The 18,123-nt window shown below is 47.0% G+C and overlaps 2 protein-coding genes across 2 annotated transcripts; both read right to left on the reverse strand.

Moving 5' to 3' along the window:
• Positions 1-728: 728 nt before the first annotated feature.
• A1O9_11726 (uncharacterized protein) lies at positions 729-2,268 on the reverse strand (the record flags this gene model as incomplete). The annotated part of the gene is made up of 4 exons (XM_013399236.1): positions 729-1,874; positions 1,940-1,953; positions 2,001-2,096; positions 2,145-2,268. 4 exons carry the CDS (start codon positions 2,266-2,268, stop codon positions 729-731), a joined length of 1,380 nt encoding a protein of 459 aa, XP_013254690.1.
• Positions 2,269-7,387: 5,119 nt separating this feature from the next.
• A1O9_11727 (uncharacterized protein) lies at positions 7,388-8,623 on the reverse strand (the record flags this gene model as incomplete). The annotated part of the gene is made up of 1 exon (XM_013399237.1): positions 7,388-8,623. One exon carries the CDS (start codon positions 8,621-8,623, stop codon positions 7,388-7,390), a length of 1,236 nt encoding a protein of 411 aa, XP_013254691.1.
• Positions 8,624-18,123: the final 9,500 nt, after the last annotated feature.

Below are 18,123 nucleotides of genomic sequence, written 5' to 3' on the forward strand. Positions count from 1 at the left end.
CAAGTAGTAATGGTAGAGACGAGTGTTGCAAAGCGAGGAAACAATCAATTTCATCACCCCTTGGTGTCAGGAGGATGGATCGGAAGGCCGGAAGTAGATCAGATTGGCGCCGGGCCTTTGGATGAATGTGAGGGGACTCTTAAGGTTCAAGGAGGGTGCGGTGTACTTTGTACTTGAAGAGGACCTCCTCCGTAAGCTGAGTAGGTATATCAGGTGAAGAAAAAGAGGAGGGGTTTCATGGTCCAGCCAGCAGTGGTTATTTGTGAGGAGTACTCCTTACTCGTACGGATCGAGGAGGACGGAAGTTGTGGATTAGTAGGAGGAATGGGTTGTCAGGGTGGGATCCAAGCCATGACTAATGTGGACTGCCTAGGGAGATCAGCAGCGGGATAAGGAATAGACAGATGCGATGCAGAGGTCACCCGATGCCAGCACTCGACACCGGCGGACGAGAAGAGGAGGGATGATGTGCCAGTGCTTGCTTAATCACGCGGGAGGGGCCCCTGCGGATGCCATCTATTACGGCACTCACGTGAGAAGTGAGGGGAAGGCATGCGTGGGCGGGATGCTGGAAGTCCGAGGTACCAGGGTAGCTTATCGATAAGATGAGACGCCAAGACACGCTAACGGGTACGCGGAGATGGTATCCGAATTCATCCACTTACGAGTACTCAGTCCTAATCCATAGTTACCGACCTTGGCACCCACGACGTTAGGTATCTACGTCCCTATGTGAGCTTCATGTTCTTCAACAACCCTCCAATCCCCCTCCATGGTCTCTTACTGTCTTCCTTCTCCTTCGCCTCGCGTCTATCTTTCTGCTTGAGCAAGATCTTCTCAAGTAGACCTCGCTCCCGGGCATCCAGCTCCTTGTCGCTAAACAGTCCCCGCCCTCCATCAGGACCAGCATCTGCCGCTTTGTCGAGTTCTTCCAGCAGCTCTCCCCCAACACCACTCTGTCTGCTCAACGCTTCACACTTCCACAGCATCCAGTTATGATGTTGCACTCCCTGCAACCAGTGTTGGGGTAATCTAGAATATCCAGACCAAGCTCCTAAGAGGGCACCCGCAACACATCCATTAGTGTCCGCATCCCCTCCTTGCATGATCAGATCTGTGACTATCTCCTCGAAGAGATTGGTGTTTCCATTCGTCAGTGTGGTCTTTGAAATCTTCCCTCTCATTGCTAGCCTCAATGCCAGCACCGCCGAGCCAAGGCACTTGTAAACATAGCCCATCTTTTGACTGTCGTCAAGTTGGAGATCAGAAAAATGTGTTGCTTTGGTATGCTTCTCGTACTCATCCTTGCGAAGCAGAGTGCTGTCTTGTTCACTGGATGCCGGGGTTATAGCCGCAACATCATACCCAGGGTTTCGAAGACTCTCGTTGCTTTGGACGTAGGAGAAAGCTTGGTCGAGTATGGCGTCCACTTCCCCCTCACTCACCACTTCTCCCCTCAGAAGGCCTCGTACAAGGCCTGTTGTTGCGCAGCATGCAACTGTGCACCTAGGGTCAATGTGCGTAGTCCGGCTCATGTTCGCAGCAATCTCCAAGGTCTCATCCAAGGTCTTGCTGATGCACATAATACCCAGGGGGTGAGTCCGCATCAACGATCCATTCGCGGCAGCATGGCGTGATGAATTGATCCACGTCTTTAGTGCAACGCCCTCAGGATCCTTTGCAAAGTCTGGGTATGAGACCACCGTCGAAGTCGTTCGTCCAATCCCAAGTGGCAGTCTGCCTAGAGCCAAGAGTCCGTGTCGAACCCAGATCTGCAATCGGCGCGCGAAGTCTTCTGGGAGGATTTGGCCGTCGTTGTGAACGTAGGAAAGTATGAGTAGCAAGGCGTGGTCGGTATCATCTGTCCAGGATCCCTACCAATGATCAGCACAATTCAAACCCATATCCAACATTCCGTCGCGGTCGGGAAGCAACGTACGATATCGAACTTGTCTAACGCCTGTTAGAATTTTGAAACTAGCCTGGATGGCGCCACATACCTCGGTGCGTATCGGCGGCGAAAGGTGTGATCGGTTGGATAAGGCTGAACTTTCTGTCAGGATACAGTTTCTCACAAGATGTCTTGGGCAAGAATTCTGACGGACGTCAGAGTGCGTTATCCAAAAAAGCAATTCATCGCGAACCCGTATATAGCCCAATACAGTCTCCTAGCACTCCTCCGAAGACACATCCTAGCAATCTTTCGTGCGTCCCGTCGCGAACAAAGGGGTGTAGATTTAGATAATCAAGTCCTGAAGTAGCTGCCATGCTTGCGGTGGAAAAAAAATTGCCACACAAGTGTTGAGACTCTAATGGCGAATCAGTGAATATATGCGAAATGTAATACTGTTGTCTTTATCAATGCAGTTGCCCTGGGGACCCAAACAGATTTCTGGATTGGAAGAATCGCCATGTTCGAGCCTCAGCTCGTGGGTTATCAGGCATCAAGCTTTGCTTGGCAGAGGCCTGGAGACACGAGGCTGAGCTTCCTCGGCTGTCTCATTTCGAAGTACGGGGTATTGAACGAAACAACAGTCATAGATTGGTCATTCAGGACTGCATTCCGGCATTGGCTCTAAGCATGCCAACCAGGAAGTATCCTGGACCTTGCATGTAAATATATGGGTTTAGTTAGAGGTATGGGCAACAGCCTCCAGACCCATCAAGATATCGTAGAAACATGGAGCTTGCGTCGCGCATAGAAATGGGAGCCTGGATTGACGCACTAAGTACTTGACTGAGCCCATTCAAGTGACTCTCTAGCCTAAAAGTGAACCATGCACCTGGTAAAAATGTGATCCTTGGGGAATAGGAGGTAGGAGAGGATGACAGCCTGAGTTACGTACAATAATACGTTGTACATATCGCCGGTCTCCAGTAGTCGCTTAAATTGCAGAGGACACCACATCCTGAGTTGGGCATCCGTTGCCAACCATGGCTGCGATGGGTCAATTCCTATGGCCTAGACTATTCATCTATCATCCAGCCTGAGCAGTGGTTTGGTTGAGGTGTGACATTTACCAGGTTTCAACTCTCAGCGCACGCACAGGGAATAGTGAGCTTTCAGGCGGCCAGTATCTCCAAGCATAGTTCAACTACTTATCGAAAATGATGCTCAAAAATATGGATTGGGCATCCCCTCTACCTGCTCGCCGTGTCAGAGTAATAGATGCCTTACGAGTACTTCCCACACCTCTGAAATACTCTCCGGCAAATCTCGCAGTAATCAAGTACCAATACAATGACCGCACAAAAACAAATTTCACGGAGGGTTCCAAATGGGCAACGATCGACACATTGGATTGAGGGTGGCGTTTGTGGCGCGGAGAGGCGAAGATCACAATGAGTAAATGTGCTCACAACGAATCGTTGCTCTGACCGTTAGGAGGGCGTCAAAGATATGACCACGCGGTCACTATTTCATGGATGGAATTTCTTGTCGAAGTTGCGTCTCATCCATGTGCTGTCCTGACATTATTTGCCCTTCGCTTGATACTCTTTGTCTCGATTATCCTTACAGCATCCAACCACTCTGCCAGGCCCCTCATCGCATATCTTGCAAAATCAAGCCGCGGACAATTACCAAGATGAATGGGGCCAGTTTCAGCTTCAGCTTCAGCCTTCGTCTCGTCGTATGCATCTTTTCAGCTCTATCCGTTACCTGGACGATTCCGATTCCAGGTCTCGGGACCGACCCTCCGCCGTCAATCCTGTTTACCACCGACATCTCGCCGCAGTGTGCCAACATCAACAATGGCACGTACAGTCACACGCCATAAGTTTCCGTACGCTTAGCGCGTTTTTACGTGTTACCGCGCACGCGTCCCAGGTATCTTTTTTCTTCAAACCTCCAATGGCCACTCCACGACGTATACTAGGCGAAATCGACGCGAATCGAGGGTACAGTAATGAGTTAAGTACTCAATTACGTGCTAAAATCAGCGGTGCCTATGAAAATGGGGTCTCCCTAGGCCAAATCGCCAAGGCCTATAATTTAAGCAAGTCAACTATTCAATATACTATTGAGAATGCTCCTACGCGGATCGAGAATACCTCCCAACTACGCTCCGGACGCCCTATTACCTAGACTAACAGGGATCGCCGTCAACTACTCCGTCTAGTACGAGCAAATCCTTCATGGACATACCGTAAAGTTTTACGAGTAATAAGTACTCCTTTCTCAAAGAGGACTATTCAGCGAATCCTTGAAAAAGAAGGGATTACAAAGTGGCGAAGCACTAAAAGGCCTCTCTTGACAAGCGGTAATGTAGCTAAAAGACTTACCTTTGCCATAGAATATAAGGATTGGGATGAAATTAACTGGCAACGCATTATTTTTAGCGATGAATGCTCTATCCAACGAGGCGCTGGCGCAGGCGATAAATGGGTCTTTCGTACGCCAGAGCAGAAGTACGATAAGGACATGATTATACCTATCCCTAAAGGCAAAGGCCTTTCTATCATGATTTAGGGCGCAATTTGGATCGGTGGGCGCTCAGATATTGTGATAATGGAGCGTGATCCAACGTCAGCGCGAAATGGCTATTCTGCGATCTCATATGAGCAATGCCTTAATCAAGCACTATCGGATGACTGGTTTCAGGAGTTAATATTCATGCAGGATAATGCTCCTATCCACAGAGCAGACCGTATTGTCTCCTGGTTCCAGGAGCGCTCTCGACAGCTACTTAAATGGCCGCCAAACTCACCGGATCTCAACCCAATCGAGCACGTCTGGGCGATGCTGAAACGCCTTATAAACGAGCGGTATCCAGACCTTCTACGCCAGGGCCAAAGTGCTGTAGCCGTCGAGGCATTCAAGGAGGCTATTCGCGAGTGCTGGCGACTCCTGGATCAGGAGAAAATCGATAGTTTAATAAGGTCTATGACTACTAGGATTAATACGGTAATTACGGCAGAGGGTTGGCATACACGCTTTTAGGGACGCCGATAGAGGTGCTACAGTAGGGTCAGGAGAAAGGTCTGCTTTTTATCTACAGAATGAGCTATTTATGACTTGATTCCGTCAAGTACTCGGCGAACAGTAGTAATTTATATGAGGTGGGTGGTATCGCGGGGTTGCCAAGCATCTAGGGTCATACGGAAACTTATGGCCTATAAGTGTATCTTTGTTGCAGCTCAGCGGTCCAGGGAGGGAACCCGCTCGTCGTCGCGCTCTCGACTGCGGCAGGTTATCAACTCCCGGCGAATACTGTCAATGGCCTTGAGTGTAGGAGTCCCATTGCGTATTTCGATTAAGGGCGTGGACAAGTGGGTTGGCTAATTATCGTTTTGTGCTTCGATGGATAGGCTCGAAGGAGTTTGACAATTGCGATGCAAACCAGGGGACAAAACTTTGTTGCCAGGTCACCACCCTTGTAAGTCCAGCTATTTCATCTACACATACTGCATCCTGGATAGCGCAAAGAGGCTGATTCGTGGGAACGGAGTTGCCGTTTGCTGGTATTTGGTGCCGTTACATGTAAAGAAGAGGTTGTCTTGAGCCTCCAGACCAGCTCGTCGCTCTCATAGAGGCATGCGATGAGAAGTGAGGCAACCTCATATTCATAATAGCTGTCAACAGCCTAGGATTGTTTGATATGGGTGTATGAGATCAATCAATAAGTGGACTTCACAAGAGGTCTTACCATTTCATCGACGCTACTGGAAAGCTAGACGCCTGGCAAATCGAAGGAGTAGGTACTTCTGGAGATCAAGTTGACTTGAGGGTGCGTACTCTGGCAACTTTGTATTCATGAGATCGTGGTTAAGACGTTTAAGAAGGTTTACCCGCTCAAAACCTGCCTGAAATCACTATCTTATCTCGTGGTCCTCTATTGGGCCTTCTTGCTCAGTTGTAGATAGACTTGTACATTCTTCTTGCGAAAAGGCCAGAAGAACTGGTGAATATCTGAATGGGCTTCGCGTCTTTAGTTACTCAGCCTGTTGAGCGGGCCAAGCAAAGCGTAAGTCAGGCAATGCGTGTAGGAAAGCATGGCGAAGCGGCCGTTCGTCGTGAGTCTTTTGCAGGATTCAGAAAGTGAACTGGTTGACATTGGAGGAAACCGAACACCTCGTTGCCGGAGGTAAAATTTCTTCTACAGAGACGGCATAGAGAGTTCAATAAAGAGGCGCTTCTGGGTGATAGACTCCAAGGTTGAACTTCGGCTCCTCGCGTTTGACAGAGGGAAATGACGAGGCACCATTAAAATGGACTGAGTGTTGAGACATTACGCCGATGGTTTACATTGGATCTTGCTTCGAATACTTATAAAGAAGCCCAAGTCTAAAGATCTTGAAATTGGCGGCTAGGAATTAGAAAAAGTTTGAAAAGGGTTCAGAATTCGAATTCACCTCTAACATAAACTTACTGAGATCACTTTCCAAAATGATAATGGGTTCGATTTGCCTAGTTTTTACCGCGTTCCTTGACTCTTTATGCAACCCGGATTTTTTCTTGGCGCTAAGGCATGGATGTTCGCCTACCTTCGTAGGAAGCCCGCTAGATATTGTCAGTGCTTGGGATGTTTTAAAGACAAAATCACTCTGAAACACCCATCTCATGAGTAAGCTCTGAGATGACCATAGCGACGGGAACTGCCAGCGTGAGTCGAATCTTGAGAATATGCCGTGTTGAGAACATAGTTACTTGCTTCGGCCGAAAGCAACATACAACTAAAAATTGTACGGAAGGAGGTGTTACAAAAAGATACCCACTTGAGTCCGAGGCGGAAGATGGATCAATGACGAAGGTTTGCGCACTATTCAAATCGAAGAAGCATCATCCACTGATACTAGCGATGAAGAGTTTGACGGCCGATTAACTCAAGCCAAATCTCTAGATGAATTCTTCGGCAACTCGGATCCCTCTGTGACCGAGAAGCGTTACGGCAATTAAGTCATCAAGAGTATGGGCAATGGATTTGTTTGCCCAAACTCTCCAGCAAATCTATTGGAGATGTAGTGGCCTTCCGTGGTCGATTTCGTGTCGTTACAAGGATGAGTCCCGAGCTCCGTTTGTCCTCTTTCGCGAGCAGCTTTCAACTATTTAAGGAGTGCTCAGATTTCGGAAGGCGAGATCTCCCAAGCGATGATTTGCTGGGTGAGGCATATCCAATCGGGCAGTATTGTTGTTGCTAAAGAAACACTACACATGGTTGAACAACATATCACCGGCACAACGTTCCACGATATAAAGAATATTACTTAATAGACTCAATCATGTGATGGACGCGTTGATTCGATCCTATTCAGCGTCTGTAAAGTAGAAGCTGTCACCGATGGTCCTGCGATAGCGGAGTCATTGCTCAGTCACAGATTAGGCCTACGGATACCAGGACGCCTTTAGGTCACTGGGCTCATATTGTCATAGACCAACTCGATCGTGTTAATCATCATCACTCTTTCCCAATCCTGTTCCAAACCTTACACTATCCTCACACTCAACCACACTCAAAGGAAACCACTTTTCAATCCCGCAAAAGACGAACAACGCCCACTTCCACCGGAAAGGATTGATCAGAACAATGAAGAAATACCACCAGAGGAGCTCAGTATAGGTGAAAAAATCAAACGCCCCTGTCGGTGCTCTCGATTTCAAAACGGACGTCATATCGATCCAGCGTTTCATGAGGTTCTCCTTCGGACAGGTCAGTGGATCCACCAGAAACATCAGCAGGAGGCGGGTATATATGCCAATATGGTAGTTGCCGACTGTACCGATAGCGTTCACATACGTGCAATTGTTGGCACAAATGGAAGGGTATCCGGGTGGGAAAGTCTGAATGTACCAGTTCGGGGGTTGATATGGGTCCTGGAAGACCTCTTTTGGCAGGAAACCTAGAGATGGGCGTTTATACCCTGTCGCCATGATAATCATGTTGCCTTTGACAAGGCGTTCGTGACCCGGCCCTCCTTTAGGTACACCTTGTGCACGATGGTTAAAGACGATGCCGTCCTCTTCCACCGAGGAAATATCACCTCTCAGCCAGTGAGCTTTCCGTTCGCGAATGAGGTCGAAGACCATCGAATTGACCATGGGTGTCTCAGTGAAGAGTCCTTTAGACGTGGGCGAAAGGTCGGAGAGATCTCGGTAGAAGCAGAGTCTGAGAATGTTCTCCGGAATCCACGAGAACATTGTCTCTTGGCCAAACACATTGAATGCTAAGAGTATATCAATCACGGCGTTGCGAGGAATGATCCACTTATCGCTGCGAGAGAGGACGTTGATCTCTGCTGCCCCTGTCTTAGCGGCCCACTCAAGTGCTTCAACTGCACTGGCTCCGCCGCCAACGATTAAGATCCTCTTGTCCTTTGCTTCTTTGTCGTCTAGATCCGATGAGTGAACTATGTCACCTTGGAAATGATCCTGACCAGGCAAATTCGGCACTTTGATCTGCCCGCAGGTCCCTACTGCAGCGATGATTCCGTCGAACATCCCATTAGATTGATCGTTGACACACCATCCAGCCTTCCCGTTGGCATAGACCTTTGTGACTCGGTTGTTGAACTTTGTTCTCTCCTCCAATCCATAGCAACGCCAAATCTTAGTCACTTGGTCGACGATTTCGGTACTCGAGGGGTACCCGCTGGACCATCGCACTGAGGGATGAAAGCGGTACATCGCACTGTGGATTTGGAGCCCAGACGTCTTGTTCACCCGCTAGACGCAACTTATCAGCTTTGCTTTCAAGAGTAGCGCTGAGCCGTGCGTGATGTAACGAACAGTCCATATTCCCCCCAATTTCTCGGGCCCACCAGCCTCAAAAATTGTCACATCGAAGCCATGACCAACGCAGTGAGCTGCAGATGAAATGCCTGTAAGGCCGGCTCCAATGATTGCAATCCGAGGTCTACATAATTTGGACTTCGGCGGAGGGGGGCCGGGCGAAAGGACTGTGTCGAGAATCCATTGGAAGATGCCGTACCAGAAAATCCTGGGATGAAAGAAAGAATGAACAATGTCCACCATCCTGCTGGCTGTGAGGGACTCAGTAGCCTCAGTAAGTGAGAAAGGACGAGGATCCAGTTAAGACCCATTTTCCTTCTGTTCAGGATGCCATGACGTCACAAGGGTCGCAGGTGGACGTTGATACGTAATGAAGCTGGTTCAGATATACTTGCGATTGAACCGGGTGTAGCCAAAGACTGGCTAACCTCATTTATTATAGTTTCGCTGCTTTATGTACGATGAAGCTGTATCATCTAGGGCGGTTAACCGATATCGCAGGTAACGTTGTGGTCGATCCCTGATTTACAGTAGGTAAGGATTGCTAGTTGTGTTCCAATTCTCCATAACTTCGCGTAATGCCAAGTTATCACATGAGCTTCAACCAAATGGATCTGTCAGACTTTACAGTTCTCTTAGTGAGGAATAAAACTCCTAACTCTCTACGCACAAACAGCCCAATAACGCCTTTACGAAGTGTTTCAGTTGACATCCCTGTGCAACAGGGACTCGTAGCTAATACGTCACGCTGAGCTACTTAATCCTTGGTCGCTCGATTTGTATTCGTAACGTGGCACTATCTGGCGTAGGTCGAATGAATGTATTTGTTGGAAGCGTATGCATTGACATGTAATCCTCAATGCCCATGCACGTCTGTATGGTTCTTACGCCTTGTTTCTGGATCTACTCTATTCATATGACAGATGAACGGAGTAACATAAATAACGCGCCTTTTTACAATCACCTCGTCCCTAAACGTCCCCGTCGAGCCTAGTATCGGCGGAACGTAGAAGGAAATCACGTCTTTAACTCTTGTTGGTACTTGTCTTGGATGTCATGAACACCTGCAGGACAAACCAATCCATTGCCTGTAGCAGAATCAAAGCATGCCTAGTTCGTCTATATTCTCACGTAAGCTGGAGCACTCCCGACTCCTAGCCCCTAGCCTCAGGTTCTTGAATGTCCACCAGATGATGGAGTTTAATAATCCCCCTGATAGTGTTCACGACACTGTGCGGGCTCGGGTTCGAGTGGAATAGTCACTGCGGCCGCCTTCTCGATATCGTTTCTACTGCATCACACCAAGATCAGCTAAAACACTATAATACACAGTGGTTAGCTAGATACTGGAATGGCTCGCCTCAGCGAACAAATACTGGCCACTCTCAATAGCCATGGATCAATGCACTGTGGACGAAAGACATGTCCGCAGGGCAACCCTTGGACCTTGCTGGCGGAGAGGAAATCGTCTGTACAAACTGCGCAAGCTGGTAAAGCCATTGATATTTGGTGATATTCAGTGGTACCTAACCTTTGGATGAAGGCTTCGTCGATGCCACAATGCAGTCGTGTTGTAGAATTGTGAAGGTGTGATCGATTGCTGCTCAAGTCCTGTGATTTCCACCGGCGAATGCATCCAAGGAAAGCACAAAAGCCTTAGGCCTAAAACCATAGCAACGACGACTGAAATAGTGATTACTATGCTCTTTGCAGATTTTTTGAGTGTGGGGTTTGATGGGAATCCATATAAATCTGGCAAAACCCCTTGACTGTAGGTAAAAAATTCAGAAATTCATGCTAATCAAATATAAATAAGGTGAGCCTAGATATATCGGCCAGATCGAGGAGTAGAGCAACATAACGACAAGTCATCTAACTCCGAAACACGTGCTATGCGACATCATAAACACCATGGACCATCCAATGACTGCCTATAACTTATACGTGCTGCATCACAAAGTTCTCCACCTAGTCTGGAGATAGCACACGCTACGATCTATAATACAATATCCGATCCAGTGAGATTTAGATGGGGCACTTGTACTGAAGGCACTTCACTCCGCAGTGTTTGATTTCTATCAGCTAACCATAGGCAGTAATTGTGATTGAGGTGCCATTTCCAAGCTTCATTGCCGTTGACATGGCAATCGTGGTTTGATTGCATTGATGCATGCTTCAGCTCTTAAATGCCGCTGGAATAGTGGCAGAACAACAGTACGTCTGTTCAGACTTACCTACCCATTCGTTCATTTCTACCGTAAGAACCCTGGTGAATTCCCAACACTTCCTGTCCTCCATAGGATCATATTGTAGTCCATATCGCAGACATCTTGAAAATAGTGACAGAGAGATAGACCTATTTCGGAAAGCTTCTTGACCAAGAAAGGAGATGTCATCCTGAGCATCCGCTTATGCTGCACAGGGCCAGTCAGAACAGCCGGCGCTCAACCAGTCCGTCCTGCCTGATATCTTGTCAAATTTCTAGTGGATGGTTGCTTCACTTACTCAGGGTTACTAACAAGAATCTCTTTATCCTGGAACAACCACAAAACTACCAGTGTCTCTCGCGGATCCGTTCCCATACGACCGCCCAAATCCTGCCGACTATAGCTCAGTTGAGCTCAAGACTATGAGAGACCCTGGAGGACCAGGGAAATTCATGGACGGGAAGATAAGAAGGGAAAGAGAGATGGTCCTCCCTAAACGGGCCTCTCGACAGGGCCAGAAGCGGCAAGAAGAGAATGACAGACTTCGAAAGCACTGGCTGCCTCTGGCAGACGATAGCATAATCCAAATACCACCCTTTATGCCTAACCAACTGCGGCGGAGGTTGTTTAATATATGTGAGGCTAACTAGTTCAGCGATTCAGCCAGCAACTGGGAGATAATGGTGTAGTACGAGCTTGGTGAGGACAGCTGGCAGTGTCCAGAAACAAACTTCTCGAATGTCTAGCCTCATATTGATCTGCAATAAGTTGTCTGCGAGGCTTAGTGTCTAGGCTTATTCTTTCTTTTGACAAGGGAGCTGTTATCTACTAGTAAGGACGCAACGAATATTCCTCCGGCTCTGGTCCTCAGGAGCAAGAAATACCCATCCCCTGTCCTTCCTCGAAGGTGGTCCGACTAGTTGTCTAGCCAGCCTAAGCCAAATTCTGTTTGGCGTGTCAGACCTCCTCAGGAAATAATTCGGCATCGGAATGTTGAAACCAAAGGAAATGATCACCTGAGGACCGAGCATGTTGCTGGAGGCTTGTGATGGGCAAAATCATGCCGATCAATTATGTGTCCTTAAGAATTGTGCACGTAATTGGTTAGCGCTCAGGAGATAACATCCGATGGATTTAGGTTTGCCCCTTCATAACCTCATTCCTTGGCCTTCCTAACAATTAAATGCTTGGAAGCCGTCATTGCAGCCCCATCCTTGAAACTCCTGATGTACTTAGTTTAGGGGTGGTAAGAGTCGCTGGAAAATCCCCCATTTTAGGGTCATGCATTTATTGTTCGTTGTAAGCTCTACCAAAGCACTTTGGAACCATTGCTTGTGTCCACGCCCATCCGCATTGTATTCCGCTCCTTCTCCTAAGCAAAATAGTTCTCCAGTTGACCAGCAGTCTGTTTAGCAGTCGACATCAACACGATGGACATCTCCGAAGCAAGATCGAAGGATAACAGCAGAGGCAGCGGCAAATCAAGGCGACGCACTCCCCGCGCATGCGATAGATGTCATTTGAAGAAAGCCAAGTGCGATGGCATTACATCGTGCAAAAGAAAATACTAGATGGATGTACACAACACGGAGGGGACGACATAAGTTCCCGTTCGGTACCTCTGAGCGGTCATCCGGCCTACAATATCTACACTTCAGTGCAGTTCGATCTACGCGAACCGACGGAGAGCAGCAGCCACCAACCTCGTCATGTAAGCATGCTTCTTCTCAATCAGGGATGATATACAATGGCTTCCCCTTCCCATGGTCCGGTTCACTCGCGGCAGCCTACACAACAGCTCACTGATTCAGGGAGCATCTGGTGAAGGATGATATCGACAGGCTCGAGAAGCTTATTGGCCAAAATATGCGCTGGTGAGAACGCTGAAGCGTTCTCATGGATATTTTGAATGAGACGAATCGAGTTCGGATGTAATCCGCATGGAGTTCCGCCAGTGCAGCGACACCAATGAGTGGTGATGGAAAGGTTCGAGTTCAAAGCCTCTTGGAGGACATATTTCGAAAGTTTGCAAGCACTACGCTCATCCCTCGGCGGAGCAGTCATTAATTGTGTCCCTGCAACAGTGGTCAGCGACGTTTAAGTCAAAAAGAGGGAATTACGCTTGACCGGCCACCTCCCTCGTCATTTGGGCCAGAACGAAAACACAAACTGATTCAGTGGCAGTTTATATGTGACTGGGAAGGAGAAACATAATTACCCTCTCAGTGTTAGGGTTTCAACCAGCCACAAGCGATGACAGCAGTCGCTGCGGCATGATGATTTCCTGCTCTTCTTCTCTCGCACTAATGGATAGGCACTCGAATGGCTATTGCTTTGGCGATCTTGATCATGGAGCTTTCCTTGGATGCCTCGCATCTGTGATCCAATAAAGCGCCTTTGATTAGGAATGTGAATAGAGATGGGGCACAGTTGAAGAGTGTGTTGCGGGATGCAGTATCGCCCCAGGAGCCTGCACCATGTACTCGATGGCTTGTGGTGTTAATCCCTACAAATAGTATTGAAATGACATAATTACCCAGCTTCACCCTGTCATCATCAACCCCTTGGGCCTGCGAGTTGGAGTAACCCCGCGGCATATCTGCTATATGACTCTTTTCTGGAGGGCTGATCAGGGACTTCTAAGGGATCGCTCCCAGCGGCAGATGTTTCAAACCCCAGTGAGAGTCTTTCTCATGAAAAGTTATCTACCTGAGCAGCTTGAATCTTTGGTTGTTGGTTCCATGAAGACCTAGGTGTGGAGTTTGGCAGATATTTCGTCAGCAAATGCCTCGATATTATTACTGTAGTCCCGCCATGCATCCACATAGTCATCCTACTTTCCCATTTCTTTGAATCAACTCCGCCCATTTTTGTTATGGCGAAGTCGACTTCGACGTTTAGCGGCTCTGCACTCGACGAATCGAACGATCGAACGATCGACTCCACCGCTGCGCCCTTTTCCGTTGCATGCTTGGCATGCAATTACTGGAAGATAACAGTGTTACAACTCTTTTTTTGGATTTGTTTTTAGATAATTCTCCCATTAGTATTGAGCAGGGTAACAGAGGTACTCCGTGCGAAGCGTGCCGGCACTTTAGAACTCTATGTGCATACGTCTAAGCCTCCGACCGACACCTAAAGGTTGCGATATTCCAAAAGAGTCCAAACTTTGGCCAGTGTGGCATTCTCTCGTGTGGTGTCCTTGTGTTAGTCAAAGCTGGATAGCCTCTGACCCAAGACTAGATTATTTTTGACATCTGTAGCAACGCATCGGTGTCATATTTAGCCAATGGAAATGAAGAGTTTCGTCCGTTAGGAACCTATTGTTCCCCTTGCTTTCGATCTGATCTCTCAGATTTAAAGTCCAGAAGAAAGACACCCGTTGTCTCTGCTGCAGTGCTAAAGTCCCTAAAAGTGCATTCACTCTGCGCAATATCGTTCGCAACCCGATCAATGTCCGTTTGCAACCATGCACGACTATAGCAGACGATAGCAGACGATGACATGAGTTCTTATATGCTCCGTAACCTCCATTTTCGTGATATTTGCTGCATTCTCTGCTCCTATAACATTGTTTTGCTGGTGTACTTCTAACAGTTCCTTGCCAGCCCGAATTGCTGGATTAATAATATATTTTTTTTAGTAAGTTTAGTTATTTTAGATGTAATATTCGCGAAGGTATAGACATAGTAGATGTGTAGTAGTATTGAGTGAAGCACTATATACAGGTTTAGAATAGTCGTTGAACTTATACCAGCTAATAAGTAGGCGATTTTGATATACCTATTTCAGTGTAAATTAGCTAAGCTAGTGCTTAATACTGTACATACTCTCTCATCAGCTACAAGAAAATCTTTGCTTGAGCCTCACTAAATGTGTTTTGTGAGCATAAAATGGTTGGATTGTGGTAGTTCTTCCTCGCACCTCGACCTTTCTGCCTACACGACTCACACTCATGCTTGACAGGACGAGTCCGCTTCTTCCGATTCAGCCGCTTAGTCGGACTGCTTACAGTTATGAACGACGTCTTCATCAGATAGAAATCATCTGTCCCGGGTACACTGGAAATTATATCTGTGAGTTATAGAGCGTTCCTCTTCTGCACGCAGACATGACTGAAAACCAACCACTCAATGTTATGCATATGGTTGAGAATGCTCGCATAGTAATAGACAAAGAAGATCGTCCTGTCCCTGGTAGGAGCGGATATTTCAGCCGGCCAGGTTTTGCGTTTGGGTAGTTGAGCTCGATTGCTGTAACAAAAGAAATTCTTACGGAAAATTGCAAACATATGAAGACAAGATGACGACGTAGATGACGATCAGATCTGTATATCATGACCTAGCGGCTGAAGTTCGATTGCGTACCCAGCATGGCCAAATAAATTGTGGCATGCTATCCCTCTACAGACGATGAGGAGGGTCTCCACTAAAGGCTCATTTCTTGGCAGATCACACTGCTTCTGACATCTGTGTTCCGTCGACTACTGTGCCGATTTGTAAGAGTTTGCATCCACTCCACCGTTTGCGCCTCTGACATTAGATTTAACCTGCACCTTCGGAATACATTTCCGTCCCACGGATCATTAAATAGTGTATTGGGCAAGTCAAGCGAGCCTTAGGGGTGGAGGGGGGCCGGGGGAGAGGGGAGTCGACGGGTGTTTTTCAAATTGCGACTTCACCACATAGAAAATCCGTCAGAAAAGCTGCTGACGATCAATGATCACATATCAGTATTACTTCGAGAGACTAATACCATGAGCAGGTCCATCTTTCTTCCTTGAGCGCTGGTAGAAAGAATTTGACGTCTGCAAATCAATTCTCAGCCTGGACGTTGCTTAGTGTCCCAATGACGGATTGCATCGGATGTTGCCTCCGATGGTTCAATTACGTTGTAATGTGAGCGGTACAAAGCCGCCAAAGAATTATGGACGACATGATGTGCACTTCATAATCTAACCCATAACTTCATAATCATCAAGTACAATGTTCAACGTCTTGGGTCTCCTCTACAAGATTTTCCCGAGAATTAAGAAGGAAGAGGACTTCATATCACCCTGGATTTCGCCAATTCCGACTCCACCAGTGTTCAACACATCGCCATCTGTGATATCCCATGAATACTCTCTGTCACAGGGCCTAGCTCCACGCCACCTTCTCCAACTCTCTCTCATTTATAACACCAAACACGAGCTAGATCCTAGCCAGACGCTTCCAGCATTCGAAGGTCGTGGATTCCAATGTCTGCACTCGAGATAAGAAATCTGGCATCAGCCATACAGCGCAGCATACGGAGTCGCATACTTGATCAATCACGGTCTGTTCAGGAGGAAGTTTTGGCTCGAAAGAACGGCATTCGTGAGGAGAAAGGCGTTTTCTTCATTCTGAACCCTCTAACTGAGGTGAGCAGACGTGCAGAATAATGCCTAGAGGCACGAACCTAACTTGCCACAAACGGTGTGTAACGGAATTGTGATTTTCGCATTATCCAGTGGTCGAGGCGAGCTATGACAGAGCTGCGTTTCTTCTGATTCTTGCTGAAGGCAAATCGAGAATTGAACCGGTTGCAGCTATGTATCCTACAATGCTAAAATTATAACGCGAAATCCAAAGCCTTAGCAGCTCCCATAAGATCTGGATGTCAATCAATTGGTGGACCTCATTGTGGATTATGAGATGACTTTTGTGTCAATAGTGGATCTCAAAGCCGATTCCCCAGGAACCACGGAGCGTTTGTCTCCATAGCCCTAGCTGATCATAGGTGTGGATGGCTCTACAAGCTCAGAAAGCTAAGCCAAGCACCAAGTCAAGTTATAGCCGGCCACTCATAGAAAGGTTTCAACTGTAGATTTCTATCTCATTGGCGACCTTTTTCCTTTTTGTTCCTCTCTTGTTCTTGAGATATAATTGCAGACATCTGCACCTTTACATGTTGACCGGCCATAATCTCAATAGTCAATGACTAATTCGGATTAAATAATTCCGGGAAACACCTACTTCAATTGATTCATTCTTGAAGACATACCTTTGAACCGAATAACATTGATTCAGTCTACGCTTCAGATACTAGGAGAAATATAGAATACTGTTGGAAAGCTAGAGTAATTTGGTTCAGCACTACTCAAATTTGAGGCTTGTCGTGGCCTAGGAATAGTTGAGGGCCGCTATCCTCACAATAACCTGAAATTTGATAGTTGAAGTTAGATTTAGCCGGGAATCTAGATATCCTGACTGTAGCAGAAGCCAATTAATTATGCAGCTATGTTCCCTTTGAACTGGCATAGGAAGGCAGCTATCCGATTAGTAGGCGCTCCCCTGAAGCGTTTTCCATGTTCCTTCCGAGTGGCTTCGACCAGCCACCTATCAAGAGAAGTGGCAAGAGTGCTTACTCTATCGCTAATGTTCTTTAAAGAGCTTACATGCCATGATATCTCTATTTCAGCAAGTTCTCTTCTTACCACTGTCGTAAAGTATGGATTGATTCGAGTGTAGGACAAGCCTTTGCCTCATACTCAACGGTGTATTTTATCCTCAAAGCAGCCTTCGGAAACTTTCTACTCTTCACTAAGCTCTTCGTCCGCAATGGCATTTTCTCCATGACAATACTGACATAGACACATTCCACATAAGAGTCAACAGAAAGGAGCATCGTCGGGAACAAGAACAAGGAGTCAGGATTTCGTCATTCAAAGCTAATTACTTAAAGGTTCACTTTACAACCACTGTCAGATGCGGTTGAAATACACATATGCTTTGGAGTAATTCAGGTCAAGTGAGCCTGTTCTCTTAGAAGCCTTGTTCTAACTCTAACAAGTAGACGACTACACTTGGCTCATGTTCTATGCCCGTTTGAATCTCCTCAAAGGACTATCTGGCACTCCAGACATATTGGGTATTTGTTTCAATGATTGCACAGATTTACAGCTCTGCTGCATCAACGTAGAGTAGCGACCTCCGGATGAAAATTCCGAGGCTGATGTGACACATTATTATTTTTATACTATAGTCCGAGTAATATGTAATTAGAGTGATGTAATATGAATGGCATTACATCACTCTGATGTATGTTAAACTTTACCTGCGTGCCTACGGCTCTATATAGCCTGACCAACTTAGCCCTTATGCATAAACACAACTCTTGGTATCACACAGACTGACTTATTTACTCCCTATTTTCAAATCCATCAAT

The sequence above is a fragment of the Exophiala aquamarina genome (assembly GCF_000709125.1).
Source record: "Exophiala aquamarina CBS 119918 chromosome Unknown aczIA-supercont1.19, whole genome shotgun sequence".
Taxonomy (NCBI): domain Eukaryota; kingdom Fungi; phylum Ascomycota; class Eurotiomycetes; order Chaetothyriales; family Herpotrichiellaceae; genus Exophiala; species Exophiala aquamarina.